This window comes from Ascaphus truei, chromosome 12 (genome assembly GCF_040206685.1).
Source record: "Ascaphus truei isolate aAscTru1 chromosome 12, aAscTru1.hap1, whole genome shotgun sequence".
Taxonomy (NCBI): Eukaryota; Metazoa; Chordata; class Amphibia; order Anura; family Ascaphidae; genus Ascaphus; species Ascaphus truei.
This window is the reverse complement of record NC_134494.1, coordinates 21105522-21124170: the sequence shown is the minus strand read 5'-3', so window position 1 is coordinate 21124170 and position 18649 is coordinate 21105522. Positions and strand designations below refer to the sequence as shown.

Below are 18649 nucleotides of genomic sequence, written 5' to 3'. Positions count from 1 at the left end.
GGGTAACCAAATACCGGGCTGTCCGGTTCAACCCTTACACAGAAGTACACATTTTCATATTTAAATACATTTACAGATGGATGGACAAATAAATACATCTGCATGCGTTTAAAGCTCCCAGACTGGAGTCCAAGCGAAAATAGAAGAGGCATTTTGAATCGGTGTCTTTTATGGTTAATGTATCGGGGGGCTTTGCTCTTATTTTACCCTGCTGCTGTCAGCGAAAAATTATCATTAAGAGAAATTAGGGTGCAGGTGTTTTGTGTAAAAATAGGAGTTATAGGGAGCGGTTATATGGGGCAATAGGAGGAGTTATAGGGAGGGGTTATATGGGGCAATAGGAGTTATATGGAGGGGTTGTAGGGAGACATTATATGGGGCAATAGGAAGAGTTATAGGGAGCGGTTATATGGGGCAATAGGAGGAGTTATAGGGAGCGGTTATATGGGGCAATAGGAGGAGTTATAGGGAGGGGTTATATGGCGCAATAGGAGGAGTTATAGGGAGCGGTTATATGGGGCAATAGGAGGAGTTATAGGGAGGGGTTATATGGCGCAATAGGAGGAGTTATAGGGAGGGGTTATATGGGGCAATAGGAGGAGTTATATGGAGGGGTTATATGGGGCAATAGGAGGATTTATAGGGAGCGGTTATATGGAGCAATAGGAGGCGTTATAGGGAGGGGTTATATGGAGCAATAGGAGGAGTTATATGGAGCGGTTATATGGAGCAATAGGAGGAGTTATATGGAGCGGTTATATGGAGCAATAGGAGGAGTTATAGGGAGCGGTTATATGGAGCAATAGGAGGAGTTATATGGAGCGTTATATGGAGCAATAGGAGGAGTTATAGGGAGAGGTTATATGGAGCAATAGGAGGAGTTATAGGGAGAGGTTATATGGGGCAATAGGAGGAGTTATAGGGAGCAGTTTTAAGGACATACACACACACACACACACACACCTCCATCTCTCACCTGATTCTTACTCTCGTGTGTCCAGGTCACTCCTGCCATCAGAGCACAGAACAGGAAGGCAAATCCCAGGAACCCCTACATGGCAGAGAGACACAGAGACTTCACCCTCACCTTTTCATTCTTGTGCTGGTGATTATCTGAAGGTAACCACACTCCTGCCATGCCTTACTGCCACATGTAACTTGTGCTAGCAGTTCCCACACTGTTGCCCCCTCTCCTGCATGCAGGGTAGATGGGGGGTGCAGTGGTTGGGGGGTTTATGGTGTGCGGTGGGGTCTGGGGCGCCTGGTTGTACAGATTCTACTGACAACCAGTGGTCAAAGTGAGTATTACATGATAAGACAGGCACTGAAAAAGCCTCCATGAGGATGCAGTATAAATGGCTGTCTACTGCATCTACTTAAGACACTGGCACCGTAGCACCACACAGCAGGGCCCTCTCTCCTACTCCTGGCATCTCTCTCACACGGCTCCTCAATTACACACATGGCCTCTCTGCCGCACGCCTAATCCTCAGCACTTCCATATCTGAACTGCAGTCTTCCACACCCAAGGGCTCCTCACTTATACACCAGCACCCCAACACCTACTTCCCCACCAATATATGCAAATCCTGGCTTTACCCATACACATATACCATTTACACACGCGCATACTCCCTCTATAGGACTCGTCTGGTTCCTCACTCCCCTGGCCCTGTCCCGCACACCTCCTGTTCCAGATACCTGGTCCCTTTAACACACACCGGTCCTTTTAACACACAACTACATTCTCACTAGCATACTTGGCCCCTCTCCCATGCAGTGGGGCCCCTCTACCGACCTTTCCAACACACCTGGAGCCTAACTCACACACCTGGCCTCTCTCCCAAACACCTAGATCCTCGTTCACATACCTGGCCCCTCATTCACATGCCACGCTCGGCTCCTCTGCCACACATCTGGTCCCTTTCTCACACACCTGGATTGTCTCTCAGACACCTGGCCCCTCTCAGACACCTGGCTCCTCTGTCCAACACACCTGGCCCCTCTATCCAACACACCTGGGCCCTCTCTCCCAAACCTGGCCCCTCTCTCCTACTCCTGGCACCTCTCTCACACTCCTGGCCACTCACTCACATGGCTCCTCAATTACACACATGGCCCCCCTGCCGCACGCCTAGATCCTCGTTCGCATCACCTGGCCCCTCACTCACAAACCAGGCTCCTCTCCCACACATCTGGCCTCTCTGCCAAACACCTGGCCCCTTACTCACAGACCTGCCCCCCCTCACTCACACACCGGGCTCCTCACTTACACACTTACAATTGCCATGAGGTGTTGAGACTCTCGCAGGACAGACAGGGAGCTGAGCAGGGAGACGAGGAGGAGTGCAGCACAGACGCTGCCCCCATACAGCACCACTGAGAAAGAGAGAGCAGGCGGTTAGAGCGCAAGGGACCCATTTACAGCAATACCTTCTAGTACCGCCTACTTATTACCTGCTATGAGGATACCCACTACTCATACACATTGTACAACAGACCGCACCTCACTCTGATAACCCCCCTCCCCTTACTCACAGATAAGTCTCAGGCCAGCGTGTGAGGGGACAGGGGGGAGATTACACCCTAATCTTTTACTCCTGTACTTCCTGGGCAGCCCCATCTGTAACGGCAATCTGCAGAGAACGCAGAGCTGGGCCCTGGGCGTCCTTAACCCCTGCACTGCTGGAGGGACGTGCGACGGACTCCTCTCCCTCAACAGCACTGTATATATGTCTAGAGAGGACACTCTGGGCCAGGGGTAGCCAGCTCCAGTACTCAAGGGCTAGCAACAGGTCAGGTTTTCAGGATATCCCTGCTTCAGCACAGGTGTCTCAATCAGTGGCTCTGTCTTCGACTGAGTATAGGAACAGCAGGGCACACAGACCCAGCAAGAAGAGTATTTTAATCCAGCCAAGGAAACCAACGTTACGACTGCCCCGCAGTCTTTATCAGGGTGAGGGCAGGGTTGCCACCTCTCTGGGTTTGACCCGGAGACTCCGGGTCTCGGGCACTTACCTCCGGGGCTACGGGTTTAGCCTGACAATCTGCGGGTGGCGGCGGGGTGCGGCATGGTGCGGTGGCGTCTCCGGCATTCTCCGGTATTCGCCTGCAATTCCCCCTCCAACGGCAGTGAGCATGGCCGCGGTTGCCATGACAATGGGACGCTACGTGACGTCGTGACGCCACGCGGCGCCGGAGCGCCGGCATGTTGAGCTTTGTGACCTTTAAGACGTGTGCCTGCAGGAACGCCCATTTTGGTCTGTCTTCGACTGAGCCACCTGTGCTGAAGCAGGGATATCCTGAAAACCTGACCTGTTGGTAGCCCTTGAGAAGTGGAGTTGGCCCCCCCTGCTCTGGGCCATAAATATATATATATATTCTATACAGTGGTGGGATTCAGAAATGTTAGTGACCATATCTTACCGTCCTCCCGGCATCTATCCCCTGCGACATCTTCCCCCTGAAACGCGTTCACCTGTCCGGGAGGCGGGCGCGCCTCCCAGCATGCTCCGGGATCGCATGTACCCCCTGCAAATCTTATCAATATGGCTGCGCAGTGGCGCCGCGTTGCCATGACAACGCAGCGCTGCGTGACGTTGTGACACACCCAGCGTCCTGTTGCCATAGCAACGGGGCAGTACGGTTACGTCCCGTGGCGTTCCCGTTGGCATGGCAATGCGACGCGGCCATATTGAGAAGATATGCAGGGAAAAGATGCCGCCCGCTGCCCGGACAGTGCGAACCGGCTGAATCCCACCACTGATTATATATATATATATATGAGTGAAAAAATGTTTGTCTGTCTGCACCCTCACCTCATTGGCCTGCGGGGTGGCCTGACATCACGGCCACGCCTACGCAGGGCGTGACAGTCGCACCACCCTTAGCATATCCCCTCCCCAGTCCTGTAGGGTGAAAATAGGGAAGGGAAGGGGGGCTCTGTGTTTAGGGAAGAGAAGATGGCTGCATAGTGAGAGGTGGCAAGCTGATGGGAGGAAGGAACACACCCCACACTAATACATGCACACACCCCACACACCCCACACTAATACATGCACACACACTAATACATACACACACACACACACTAATATATGCACACACCCCACACACATCCACACTAATACACACACACACACACACACACACACACACACACACACACACACACACACACACACACACACACACACACACACACACAACCACACTAATACACACACACACGCTTCCACCCCACACATCCCACACTAATACATGCACACACCCCACACACATCCACACTAATACATACACACATCTCCCACACTAATACATGCACACACCCCACACACATCCACACTAATACATACACACAACCACACTAATACATGCACACACCCCACACTAATACATACACACACACACACACACACACACTTCCACCCCACACATCGCACACTAATACATGCACACACACATCCACACACCTCACACACATCCACACTAATACATACACACACAAACACACACACACACACACACACACACACACATCCACACTAATACACACAGGGGGAACGGAAAGAGGGGGGGGAGCGGAGAGAGAGGGGGGGAGCGGAGAGAGGGGTGGGAGCAGAGAAAGAGACAGGGGGAGCAGAGAGACAGGGGGCAGCGGGAAAATTAAACCCCGGGCAACGGGTAGATCAGCTAGTATATATATATATATAAATGTAAATACAACTGTATGCTCATCTGCATGTCTTAGGCAGGTTTGAAACCCTGCCTTTCACCATTATCACCCAGCACACAGCACTTCCACTGCAGCAATGGATTCTGGGAAATGACATGCAAATGAGCACACTTTTTGCTTCAAAAACCATTTTTAACATGGTTCCCTATAGGCTTAAGCTTGCTGCATGGGCACAGCTTTGAGCACAGCCAGGGTTAAGGTGCATAGCCAGAAAACCCACCCACAGACAGCTGTTTTGACCTTAATGGGTCTCATCAGTGTGGGAAATGTTAAAAATGGTTTTTGAAGCAAAAAGTGGCACTGTGTGCTCATTTGCATGTCACAACTCGAGGGCCGTAAACAGGCCAGGTTTTCAGGATATCCCTACTTCAGCACAGCTGGCTCAATTAGTGGCTCAGTCATACTGAGACACTAATTGAGCTACTGTAGCTGTGCTGAAATAGGCTCGAGGACTGGAGTTGTGCAGGCCTGCTGTACACAAATAGGCCACAAGGTGTCTTTTGGAATAGCAGCGCTAGGTAGATATGGGCCACAGTTCTGTATTGTGGGGTCTAGTTAACCCCTGCAATGCCAGACTTTCTAATACATTGCTGGACCTTCTGGCTTTAAACAGGGACGATATATTTGGGGTTGAATTGAGCTACCAGTAATAGATAGTTTCCCTTAACCTGTATGTATTTTGTTTGTGTTATAAAATGTCATTGCCCTCTGTTCCACATTGCACTGCACGGAGGGATATGTTGCTCCATACAAATAAAATATAATAATTATAAAATCAGGTAGATGGATGTTAGATAGACACAGAGAAAAACGTATTGACACAAAGATGATTGATCGATACAGAAGTAGACAGCTAGACACAGGCAGCTAGACACAGGCAGCTAGACACAGGCAGCTAGACACAGGCAGCTAGACACAGGCAGCTAGACACAGGCAGCTAGACACAGGCAGCTAGACACAGGCAGCTAGACACAGACAGCTAGACACAGACAGACAGACACAGACAGCTAGACACAGACAGACACAGACAGACAGACACAGACAGCTAGACACAGACAGACAGACACAGACAGCTAGACACAGACAGACAGACACAGACAGACAGACACAGACAGCTAGACACAGACAGCTAGACACAGACAGCTAGACACAGACAGCTAGACACAGACAGATAGACAGACAGACACAGACAGACAGACAGACACAGACAGACAGACACTGACAGAGAGATAGATAGATAGATAGATAGATAGATAGATAGATAGATAGATAGATAGATAGATAGATAGACACAAGGGATATTGGTAGACAGACAGACACACACAGGTGATGATAGATTTAGATTCATATAAATAGACAGACAGATAGGTACATGATGGATGTACAGACAGACAGTCGCACTCACTGGCACGGTGCAGGCCTCTGGCCGGGCTCTCAGCAGGGGAGGCGCTGGTCAGTACGGTGAAGTAACTCCCCCACCCAGTCATTACCGTCACAATACAGACTGATGCAGCCAGGAGCTGGAGTAAAGAGCATATTGTGAGGCTGTATTATATAAATGCATCCTGTGTGTGTGTGTATATATATATATATCGCAACTGGACTAAAACGGCTATTTTCTGCTTTATATATATATATATATATATATATATATATATATATACACACACACACAATGGCAGCGTGATATAGATTATGCAGATATACAAGTGTATGTATATAGATATATATATATAGATGTGCAAGCGATATTGTTTCCAGTAATAGCCAAACATACCCCAATATAACTCAGATTATCACAGTTTCCATCGGACTCAGTGGCACTGTTAACAATGAAGCTGTATGTAACAAAGCACTAACCATATACCCAATGCTTTCTAGAAATAATATAGACGGCTCAATACTGGAAATATGATACAAAACAGGGATAAGTGGCATGTAATGTGAAAGTCGTGAGCAAGGAATCACTTCCCCACAGAGCTGACAATCTAAATAAATACAAAGGACAGAGAGGGGTCTCGTTACCATGATGAAGAGGCAGCTGGCGAGGAGCTGGCACCTAGTCACGCGAACCCAGAGCTTCTGTCCCATGCTTGTCCTTTCAGTGTCACTTACACAGTGACACCAGCTTTATACACACACACTGACACGGAATATTATATATATATACACACCCACACTAACTTATATACAGTATATAGAATTAGACATACTGAAACTAACTCACACACTGCCACCAAATTATATATATATATATATTTATATGTGCTGATACAGACACTGACTCCCTTCCTGCCTTCTGCATATAACTGATAACAGCCACACTCACCCTGGACAGGCAAAAATGCATGATGGGAAATGTAGTCCTGCATGTACCTCTCTGTCACACTTACCATCTCTGTATCTACCCAGCTAGAGCACAGCTATACAGACTTAGGCTGAGTCCATGGTAACTGCAGCCGTGCGGAGGCGCGCTGAGGCTGAGGGAAAGCGGGTGCTTTCCCTGGCCTTAGTTCGCGCGCCATCCAGGGGCGTCAGTGACGTCACGGAGCTCAAACTAGTGAGCGCTCAAACTAGAAATTTGTTAAGACCTATGCCTCCGCACGCCTGCGCGAGCCCCTGCTAAAGCCGCTCTCATTGTGGCTGCAGGGGCTCACTGACAAGCGTCAGCGCGCCTCAGCACGGGTCAGCGCGCCTCAGCACGGGTCAGCGCTCCTGGACTCAGCCTTATGAACATGTTCTAGATCACAGAGCGACTGTTCTGCATGCAGGCTTGGACTCAACTAGGTGTGGCCAACTCCAGTCCACAAAGACCACCAACAGCTCAGGTTTTTCAGGATATCCTTGCTTCAGCACAGGTGCCTCAATCAGCGGCTGAGCCACCTGTGCTGAAGCAGGGATATCCTGAAAACCTGACCTGCTGGTGGCCCTTGAGGACTGGAGTTGGCCATCCCTGAACTAAATCATTGTGTATCAGCGATTATCCCTGTTTGGGCTCCAGCATCCGGGGCAGTCTTACTGGGCAGACTTGCCAGTTGCCCCAGATTGGAGATCTTGGAGACTCCCAGGAGACGGAATGTAGCTGAGTCAGCCCCTTCCATGTGTATCAGTGTATGCATGTCAGCCCCTTCCATGTGTATCAGTGTATGCATGTCAGTCCCTTCCATGTGTATCAGTGTATGCATGTCAGTCCCTTCCATGTGTATCAGTGTATGCATGTCAGTCCCTTCCATGTGTATCAGTATATGCATGTCAGCCCCTTCCATGTGTATCAGTGTATGCATGTCAGCCCCTTCCATGTGTATCAGTGTATGCATGTCAGCCCCTTCCATGTGTATCAGTGTATGCATGTCAGCCCCTTCCATGTGTATCAGTGTATGCATGTCAGTCCCTTCCATGTGTATCAGTATATGCATGTCAGCCCCTTCCATGTGTATCAGTGTATGCATGTCAGCCCCTTCCATGTGTATCAGTGTATGCAGGTCAGCCCCTTCCTTGTGTATCAGTGTATGCATGTCAGTCCCTTCCATGTGTATCAGTGTATGCATGTCAGTCCCTTCCATGTGTATCAGTGTATGCATGTCAGCCCCTTCCATGTGTATCAGTGTATGCATGTCAGTCCCTTCCATGTGTATCAGTGTATGCATGTCAGTCCCTTCCATGTGTATCAGTGTATGCATGTAAGCCCCTTCCACGTGTATCAGTGTATGCAGGTCAGTCCATTCCACGTGTATCAGTGTATGCATGTCAGCCCCTTCCACGTGTATCAGTGTATGCATGTCAGCCCCTTCCATGTGTATCAGTGTATGCATGTCAGCCCCTTCCATGTGTATCAGTGTATGCATGTCAGCCCCTTCCATGTGTATCAGTGTATGCATGTCAGCCCCTTCCATGTGTATCAGTGTATGCATGTCAGTCCCTTCCATGTGTATCAGTATATGCATGTCAGCCCCTTCCATGTGTATCAGTGTATGCATGTCAGCCCCTTCCATGTGTATCAGTGTATGCAGGTCAGCCCCTTCCTTGTGTATAAGTGTATGCATGTCAGTCCCTTCCATGTGTATCAGTGTATGCATGTCAGTCCCTTCCATGTGTATCAGTGTATGCATGTCAGCCCCTTCCATGTGTATCAGTGTATGCATGTCAGTCCCTTCCATGTGTATCAGTGTATGCATGTCAGTCCCTTCCATGTGTATCAGTGTATGCATGTAAGCCCCTTCCACGTGTATCAGTGTATGCAGATCAGTCCATTCCACGTGTATCCGTGTATGCATGTCAGCCCCTTCCACGTGTATCAGTGTATGCATGTCAGCCCCTTCCATGTGTATCAGTGTATGCATGTCAGCCCCTTCCATGTGTATCAGTGTATGCATGTCAGCCCCTTCCATGTGTATCAGTGTATGCATGTCAGCCCCTTCCATGTGTATCAGTGTATGCATGTCAGCCCCTTCCATGTGTATCAGTGTATGCAGGTCAGCCCCTTCCTTGTGTATAAGTGTATGCATGTCAGTCCCTTCCATGTGTATCAGTGTATGCATGTCAGTCCCTTCCATGTGTATCAGTGTATGCATGTCAGCCCCTTCCATGTGTATCAGTGTATGCATGTCAGTCCCTTCCATGTGTATCAGTGTATGCATGTCAGTCCCTTCCATGTGTATCAGTGTATGCATGTAAGCCCCTTCCACGTGTATCAGTGTATGCAGGTCAGTCCATTCCACGTGTATCCGTGTATGCATGTCAGCCCCTTCCACGTGTATCAGTGTATGCATGTCAGCCCCTTCCATGTGTATCAGTGTATGCATGTCAGCCCCTTCCATGTGTATCAGTGTATGCATGTCAGCCCCTTCCACGTGTATCAGTGTATGCATGTCAGCCCCTTCCACGTGTATCAGTGTATGCATGTCAGTCCCTTCCACGTGTATCAGTGTATGCAGGTCAGTCCATTCCACGTGTATCAGTGTATGCATGTCAGCCCCTTCCTTGTGTATCAGTGTATGCATGTCAGCCCCTTCCATGTGTATCAGTGTATGCATGTCAGCCCCTTCCATGTGTATCAGTGTATGCATGTCAGTCCCTTCCATGTGTATCAGTGTATGCATGTCAGTCCCTTCCATGTGTATCAGTGTATGCATGTCAGTCCCTTCCATGTGTATCAGTGTATGCATGTCAGTCCCTTCCATGTGTATCAGTGTATGCATGTCAGTCCCTTCCATGTGTATCAGTGTATGCATGTCAGCCCCTTCCATGTGTATCAGTGTATGCATGTCAGCCCCTTCCATGTGTATCAGTGTATGCATGTCAGTCCCTTCCATGTGTATCAGTGTATGCATGTCAGTCCCTTCCATGTGTATCAGTGTATGCATGTCAGCCCCTTCCATGTGTATCAGTGTATGCATGTCAGCCCCTTCCATGTGTATCAGTGTATGCATGTCAGCCCCTTCCATGTGTATCAGTGTATGCATGTCAGTCCCTTCCATGTGTATCAGTGTATGCATGTCAGCCCCTTCCATGTGTATCAGTGTATGCCTGTCAGTCCCTTCCATGTGTATCAGGGTATGCATGTCAGTCCCTTCCATGTGTATCAGTGTATGCATGTCAGTCCCTTCCATGTGTATCAGTGTATGCATGTCAGTCCCTTCCATGTGTATCAGTGTATGCATGTCAGTCCCTTCCATGTGTATCAGTGTAACCCCCTTCACAGCTGGGTTCCCCCCCCCCCCCGTTCACACCTCTGGTCCCCCCCCCCCTCTACACAGCTCCGTTCCCCCCCTCCTTCACAGCTGCGGTCTCCCCCACTGTACCCCACATCACTCTGTACCCCACATAACTTCCCCCCCTGCACCCCACATCACCCTCCACCCCCCCTGCACCCCACATCACTCCACACCCCCTGCACCCCACATCACTCTCCACCCCCCTTGCACCCCACATCACTCTCCATCCCCCTGCACCCCACATCATTCTCCATCCCCCCTGCACCCCACATCATTCTCCATCCCCCCTGCACCCCACATCAGTCTCTTCCCCTGCACCTCACATCACCCCCCCTGCACCTCACATCACCACCCCCCCTGCACCTCACATCAGTCTCCCCCCCAGCACCCCACATCACTCTCCCCTCTCTGTACCTGACATCACAGTCCCCCCCCTGCATGACACCCCGGTCCTCATTTCCCCCCCCTGGCGCTCGTACCCCCCCCCCCCCCCCCCCCGATGCTCGTTGTCCTCGGTGCTCCCGCGTGTAAGGCCTGGGACATAGTAAACACTTTGGTGCTGCCGCTCGCTGTTGCTTGCTGCCGCTCGCTCTACCAGGAGCTTTTTGCTGTCCTGGCAGAGGAGACAGCAAGCGCGCTTGGGAGGCGGGTATCACTGTGTGTGTGTGTCACTTGGTAGCTGTCAGTGTGTGTGTGTGTGTGTGTCACTTTGAAGTGGTCTGTGTGTTTGTGTGTCACTGTGGAACCTGTGTGTGTGTGTGTGTGTGTGTGTGTGTGTGTGTGTGTGTGTGTGTGTGTGTGTGTGTGTGTGTGTGTGTGTGTGTGTGTGTGTGTATATTATATAATATTTAAAAAATTTAAAAAAAGACATGTTGTGAGAATAAATTATTTATTAACATTGTGCAACTTTGATAAATATATATACACACACACACACACACACACACACACACACACACACACACACACACACACACACACACACACACACACACACACACACACACACACACACACACACACACACACACCTCTGTGCTGCCTCTGTCTGGTCTGGTGGCTCTGTAGTTACAATGCCGGACCGGTTGAAGCCCCATTGGATGGAGCGGTCACGTGACCGCTCCTTCGCTTCCCCGAGCGGCAAATTTCAAACTTGCCTGTCTCGGGGAAGTTTCTCAGCCTCCGCACGCATCAGCAAGCATGCGGAGGGAGAAACTATAGCCGCGCTGATTATAGATGCAGGGGCTTTGTGCATCTGTTCAGCGCGGCTCAGCCCGCCTCAGCGACGCTGATTTCACTATGTCCTGGGCCTAAGGCGGTGAGTCGGGAGACAGTGCGGTGGCTATGTGTGAGGCAGCGGGTGATGCGGGAGCCGGCGCTCATTCGCCCCCCTCCCGTCCCCGACGCTCGTGCTCCCCACTCTACCCCGGTGCTCCCGCGGGTGAGGCGGTGAGTCGGGAGGCAATACGGCAACGGGTGATGCGGGAGCCACCGCTCAGCCGTCCCCCCCTCACGTCCCCGGCGCACCCGCGGGTCAGGCAGGAGGCAGCGGGTGATGCGGGAGCCGGCGGCGATGTGAGGCGGGAGGGTGTAGGGTGTGAGGGGCGACGGGTTGAGGTGAGGCGGCGCGCCGCTCGTGCTGGAGGGTGTGAGGGGAGGTGGGTTGAGCTTAGGCGCGGGGGGTGTGACTGTCACGCACTGCTGTGACGTCAGCCCACCCCACAGGCCAATGAGCTGTGGCCGTCCGCCGGCCAATCACAGGAGGCACAAATACACACAAGCATTATTTCAGTCTTATATATATAGATGTATTTGTAACCATGTATCTGTCATCATAACTCTGTGCCCAGCACAAATGTGAAACAAGCTCCGTCTCTCTCTGATGCGGGAATGTACCCAATCTGGAACTCTGCAAGGCCGCGCTGGACTTGCTTTGGGAGAAGGAGTGGCTCAGTGAGTAAAGACACTGACTGGCACTGAGTTTGAAGCAGGGGAACCTGGTTCAATTCCCGGTGCCGGCTCCTTGTGACCTTGGGCAAGTCACTTTATCTCCCTGTGCCTCAGACACCAAAAACATAGATTGTAAGCTCCACATTGCAGGGGCCTGTGCCTGCAAAATGTCTCTGTAAAGTGCAATGTAAAACAAGCAGCACTATACAAGAACATGCTATTATTATTATTATTTGGAGCGCTCTGAGGGCACACCCCTGGCCGGGACTAGAAAGACTGGGCCTTTCGGGAAAAGGGCACGACCCTGTCCAAAACTTGTTGCTTTGGTTTATGCTGAAAGTAAGCTGTGTTCCATGTGTTGAAGCTGAATAAAAGACTATACTCGGACCAGCCATGTGTCTTCACAGCCTTACTGCAGCAGTATGTATGCGTGTATGTGTATGATTACATGTATGTATAAGTGTATGTGTTTATGAGTGCAAGCCCTATTATAACTGTTTTGGTCTGGTACGACCTTACACGAGGCCCCTACACTCTGTTTCCCCCTGTGGGCCATGTCTACCCCAGTCCAACACAGCCTGCATGTATATAAGCTGGGCTATATTCTCTAAGTGGTGTTCTGCCACAGGATACTGGCCTGCGCTGGAAGACCCCATGCAGCTCATTGACTTGATTAGGCCGTAATGAGTCTTATGGCAGAACACTGCTGGGTAAACATGGCCCATTACGTATATACTTGTAAGGGGTTCACCCCCGGTTCCCCTGATCTTCCCTTGCCCCCTGCCTTACCCCTGTGGCAGTGGGGGAAGGGGACGGCGACTTCTCCCGGCGGGCACCGCCATCTTGGTTGTGGCGCGAGGTTCGAGAGGTTGGCCAGGGTAGCGGTGGCCATTGCCAGTGTGCAGGAGCTCTGGGAGGTTGCGCAGGCGCAGTTAAGCGTAGCGGCGGCCATTACAGCTTTGCACATGCGCAGTAAAGATCGCGCACGTGGTCCCCATAGGAAAGAGCTGTGCCAAGGACTACAATTCCCAGCAGCCTCTGGGGACTGCATTTTCACCCTTGTCACAGGCAGCATTGAAGCCAATAGAGCTGGCAGATTCTCATGCTGCAGAGTTGCAACAATGTTGTGTGCAGACAGAGTTTTTGTCAGTTGGATCCAGGAAGAGATTGGGGAAGGTAGTGTACACAGAGCAGGGCTCTGCTGTACTAGGCCAGAGAAACCCCAGGCCCCAGGTAGGCCCCACTCCCCACTAGGTTAGTGGGTAAGTTCATAGGGAAGGCCCCTCGGTTAGGGACCCTACCCTTAGGTGCGTGTGAGGTGCAGCCTTGTCAGTGTCACGGCTGTCGGTGCTGTGAGTGCTGACAAGAAGGCATCGTGTGTGTGTGTGCAGCATGTTTGCTGCAGGTACCAAGTAGGTTGCAGTGCGTTGCTGCAGGTGCTGTGAGTATTAGTTAGCAGTCAGGACCGGGAAGAGCTAGGGGAACGGATTAGGCCAGTAACCCCTAGGCCCCAGATAGATCTTCACTCCCCAGCTTGTGGTGCTACAGGGACAGGCCCTAGGTTAGGGACACTGTCATCGTAGCACTAGTGATAGATAGGGACACAGCAGACGCTGCGCTTCCTGAAAAGCGACTTGGGAGCAAGTCTATATTAAAGATACAGAGACTATATCCAGGGTTGGGCTCAGACCTCCGCTGCTGTTGCAGAGGCCTTCCGGGTGGGATCGCCCCGGATGGTGGTTCCGGGGTTCTTCTGTCATCGGATCCTTTGCGAAGCTCCGTTGCAGGCCCGAGCACTGGAGTGCTCGGCAGGTAACCCTTATCAACAAGTGCACCAACGATCCTATTAGCTTCACTAGTGACTGCGCAGTCACACATATCCTCTCTCTGTAAGAGTGCGGGACATTTTGTGGGGATTATTGGACATGGGGTGGGATCACCGGTGTAGGTGGGAGCGTCCTGCGAGACGCATTAGTTAGTATCTCCTCTAGAGAGGGACACCTCTGTTGACTGTTATGCAAAGAGAGTATTATTGAAGTTGCCGTCAATGGCCTGTAAAGCCCTTTGCTATTTCCCATCCAGTGTATGTGGTTATTTGTATGTGTCCTGCGAGGAACAATTCCCGCTCTGCTGGGAACCATCGCAGGTGGAGGCGCTGCACCGAGTACAGGGTTACTCATAATATACTTGCCCCAGGTTCCCCCTTGGCGGAAGCTCAGCCCTCCTGTGAGCCTAACAGGTAAAGCACCACACCTGGTAACAGTAGGTTCTCCGCACTCACACTATATCTGCGATTGGGTGGGGGAATACCCGTTACATACTTTATACACATTGCTCTGCAATGGGCTGTGGGAAGGGAATCAGTTAATTATTTGTCATCTTTAATGGGCTTATTGGGGGATAAAATGTCACATTCTGTGGCGTTTCTTGTAATCGTCCTGACATTTAAATGCAGCCATTATTGGACGACCCGCCTCAGCAGGTATTAAAATCTGTGAAATAACATTCAAATTGTCCAAAATACAACATCCCCCCCCCCTCCCCACCCCCACGCCAGCCGTGTGCTGAATCACAGAAAGCCATCCACATGGGTAACGCAGGATGGAGGTGCAGTGGCAGAGCTGTGTATTGGGGAAGGTTGGATCAGCGCTGGAATAGCAGAAGATGCTACACATTAGGATGAAGATACGACAGATAAATGTGCGTATGGTGGCTAAGTACTGGGATAGCAAAGGGTTCTGCAGAACCGTATTAAGGTGCAGTGCAACAACAGAACTGTATGTGTGGGTCAGTACTAACCTACAGTATAAACCCCCTTCAAGAACACAAACAGAGGACACAGAGGTGTAGTGTAAGGGATTAAGATACAGCTTTATACAGCAGTCATAAGACACCTTTGGGTCCTGGAGGACAGACTACAGTCTACTGCAGTGTTTTTCAACAGGGGTTCCTAGGAATTTTTCAGGTCATTTGAAAATGTTACCAAATATAGAAGAATTTACAATGCATCTGATCTCAGACGCGCTATTAGAGAGGGTTGGGGTTCCTTACAATGTATCTGATCTCAGACGCGCTATTAGAGAGGGTTGGGGTTCCTTACAATGTATCTGATCTCAGATGCGCTATTAGAGAGGGTTGGGGTTCCTTACAATGCATCTGATCTCAGACGCTCTATTAGAGAGGGTTGGGGTTCCTTACAACGCATCTGATCTCAGACGCGCTATTAGAGAGGGTTGGGGTTTCTTACAATGCATCTGATCTCAGACGGGCTATTACAGAGGGTTGGGGTTTCTTACAATGGATCTGATCTCAGACGCGCTATTAGAGAGGGTTGGGGTTTCTTACAATGGATCTGATCTCAGATGCGCTATTAGAGAGGGTTGGGGTTCCTTACAATGCATCTGATCTCAGACGCGCTATTAGAGAGGGTTGGGGTTCCTTACAATGGATCTGATCTCAGAAGCGCTATTAGAGAGGGTTGGGGTTCCTTACAATCAGGGTTGCCACCTCTCCGGGGTTGACCCAGAGACTCTGGATTTCGGGCACTTACTTCCGGGCTACGGGTTTAGCCTGTCAATCTCCGGGTGGCGGCGGTGTGCGGCATGGTGCGGTGGCGTCTCCGGCATACTCCGGTATTCTCCTGCAATTCCCCATCCAACTGCAGTGAACATGGCTGTGGTTGCCATTACAACGGGACGCTACGTGCAGTCATGACGCTACGCTGCGTTGTTTTCCTCCGGGTTGGCCGTCAGTAGAAGGTGGCAACCCTGATTTCAATGCATCTGATCTGAGACGCGCTATTAGAGAGGGTTGGGGTTCCTTACACTGCACCTGATCTCAGACGCGCTATGAGATAAGGTTGGGGTTCCTCCGAATTTCAGAATATAATTATAGGGTTCCTCAACCAAAAAAAGATTGAAAACACTGGTCTACTGACTTGAATGGGCTGTATGGTGTTTTCCAGCACAGGAAGAGGCCTTATCTCAGAAGAGTGTTTAGTAAATATGGGCCTAAATGTATTGCTGGTCCCTGTGATAGTGAAGGTGTTACAGCGTGGTCCTTCAACTAGTGGCCTGCGGGCCCAAACGCGGGCAGAGAAGGGTCTTGATGTGGCTCTTGGACTGACTGCTCCTGCTAATTGCATACTTGTTTCTTTTTAAATATTTTTTTTTCCCTTTATTGGCGTCTTGCAAGGTACATACATGTGGATAATAAGGTGACATTCACAGCATCACAAGTCATCTTGGAATACAGGCACATGACAGTGAAGTACTCTGAGACACACAATAAAACATTTTTTCCTACTTTCAGTAGTAAAAAGAAGGGGGACGACGAGGGGCGGGTGGATAGTTGGGAACGACATGGGGAAGAAGAGGAGGGGGGGTGGGGGGGGGGAGGAGGAAGGGATTGTGGCGGGTAGGGCGCTCCGGCCCTCGGGCCCATACTTGTTTCTTAAGCAGCTTATTGCTATTTTTGACACTGACATTGTTATGTTCAAGTCTTTACATGTATCTAAAATGACATTGCAATGGGCTCGTGGCCCTTCCACTCCGAAAATGATTTCTGATCCGGCCCCTTTACAGAAGAGTCCTGTGTTACAGGGACATAGAGGTTAGAAGCGCAGTGAGCCTCAGATAACACATGGGGGAGCAAAAGGACTAGTGAGATGGCTTCAATTACAGGGAAATGATAACATACCGTACAGTATAAAAACACAACCTGTTGAAATACACACACATATATATATATAATCATCATCATCATCATCAACCCTTGTCGGTCCACTGCTGGATGAAGCCTCCCCACTGATCTTCCACGTATTGCGGTTGCAAGTCTCTTCTCCACGTTGCTCGAACACATTTTCTGGTTTCATCTTCCCATCTTACTTTTGGTCGTCGTCTTGGTCTTTTAATCTCTCTTGGAATCCAGTTGAGTGCCATCTTTGTCCAACAATAACCATTTCTTCTTGCGATAGGTCCGTCCCACCGCCATTGTCATTTCTTCACCCGTGTGATGATGTCACAGACTTTTTTTTGCTTGGTTTCAAACCCATTTATTCTTTTCCCTGTCTCTTCGCATACTACCCAGCATGCATCTCTCCATACATCTTTGCATTGTCTGAAACTTCTGAATTATCTTCGCATTTAGGGTTCAAGTTTCACATCTTTACATGTGTATGGGCAAAATAAACTTGTCAAAACCTTTCTTCTTGAGGTACTGTAGAAGGTTCCTTTGAAAAATTGTCTTGTTTCTTATTTAGTATATGCAACCCCTCTTTAGGTTCCTAGATGTGTTAATATGTAGAAGCTAGGGTATACAGTATAACCTCCCCTTTACTGTACATTAAAGAGAATATTCAGCTGGCAAGAAACCAGGCTGGGTTTTTATTTTGTCCTGAGTTTGTGTTACCGCGCCGTATTTTGCATAAACATTAAAGTCTTTATTATTTTCTGCCCAAGGGCAGTTTTAGTGGTAACTGTCCTCCCACAGTGTTGGGAGCGGTTACTTATTGGCACCCTTCATAGCCCAACTATCTATTAGGAGGTGGGGTTACTAAACCCTCAATATATTTTCGGTCTTGTTGTGCAGCTAACTGGGATCTTTGTTGGAGAATTTCTGTCTCCTTGAATGTGTCTGTTTGTTATCATTATCCCTTTTGCACCGACTGTTACTACACCACTTATGATAATTACATGATTATGTGGCGAGCGGTATATAACAAGTTATAAACATATGGGTTCAGACAATGCAGTGGGACCCTTTTGAATAAAGGGATGAGGTCCAGTCCATCTGATCTCCCCTATCGGATTTTCGGACGGGGTAATTGTTCTCTTCTCAACTCGCTGGTATGTTTTCAAGCACATGGGGTGATGGGTCAGGGTCCTACCATAATCATCTCCATCAACCATCTGACACCATTTTGCTAGCTGGCCAAAAATATTTGCATTCGTTCGAATTCTAGCCCCCGTCCCATCCTTACTTCGGAACTCTGGACATATAAACGCCACCACAGTCAATGGTCCCGATACTCCCATTACTTTCTTCTGGAACACCGACTACTACATACCCTAGATAAGGGTAGCTGGCATCACTGAGGCCCCACACGACAAGTTCATCTAACGGCTGCAACGTCAGATGTTTATCATACCATGGCTTGAAGATAATGGACACTTGTGACCCAATATCTAAGAGAATGTCACATTCTTTCCCTTTGATATGAGCTACTACCCCAGAAGAAGGACCTAGAAGA

The 18649-nt window shown here is 49.8% G+C and overlaps 1 protein-coding gene across 1 annotated transcript in view; it reads right to left on the bottom strand.

Annotated features, from left to right (window-relative positions):
- Nucleotides 1-7031, bottom strand: part of TSPAN32 (tetraspanin 32) — a 32861-nt gene extending 25830 nt beyond the window's left edge. The window contains exons 1-4 of the mRNA XM_075566915.1: nt 6761-7031; nt 6141-6255; nt 2282-2379; nt 977-1051 (exon numbers count right to left, since the gene is read on the bottom strand). Of these exons, the coding sequence (XP_075423030.1) occupies nt 977-1051; nt 2282-2379; nt 6141-6255; nt 6761-6826 (354 nt within the window). The 5' untranslated portion in view covers nt 6827-7031. The remainder of the gene's footprint in view (nt 1-976; nt 1052-2281; nt 2380-6140; nt 6256-6760) is intronic.
- Between the last annotated feature and the right edge of the window lie 11618 nt (nt 7032-18649).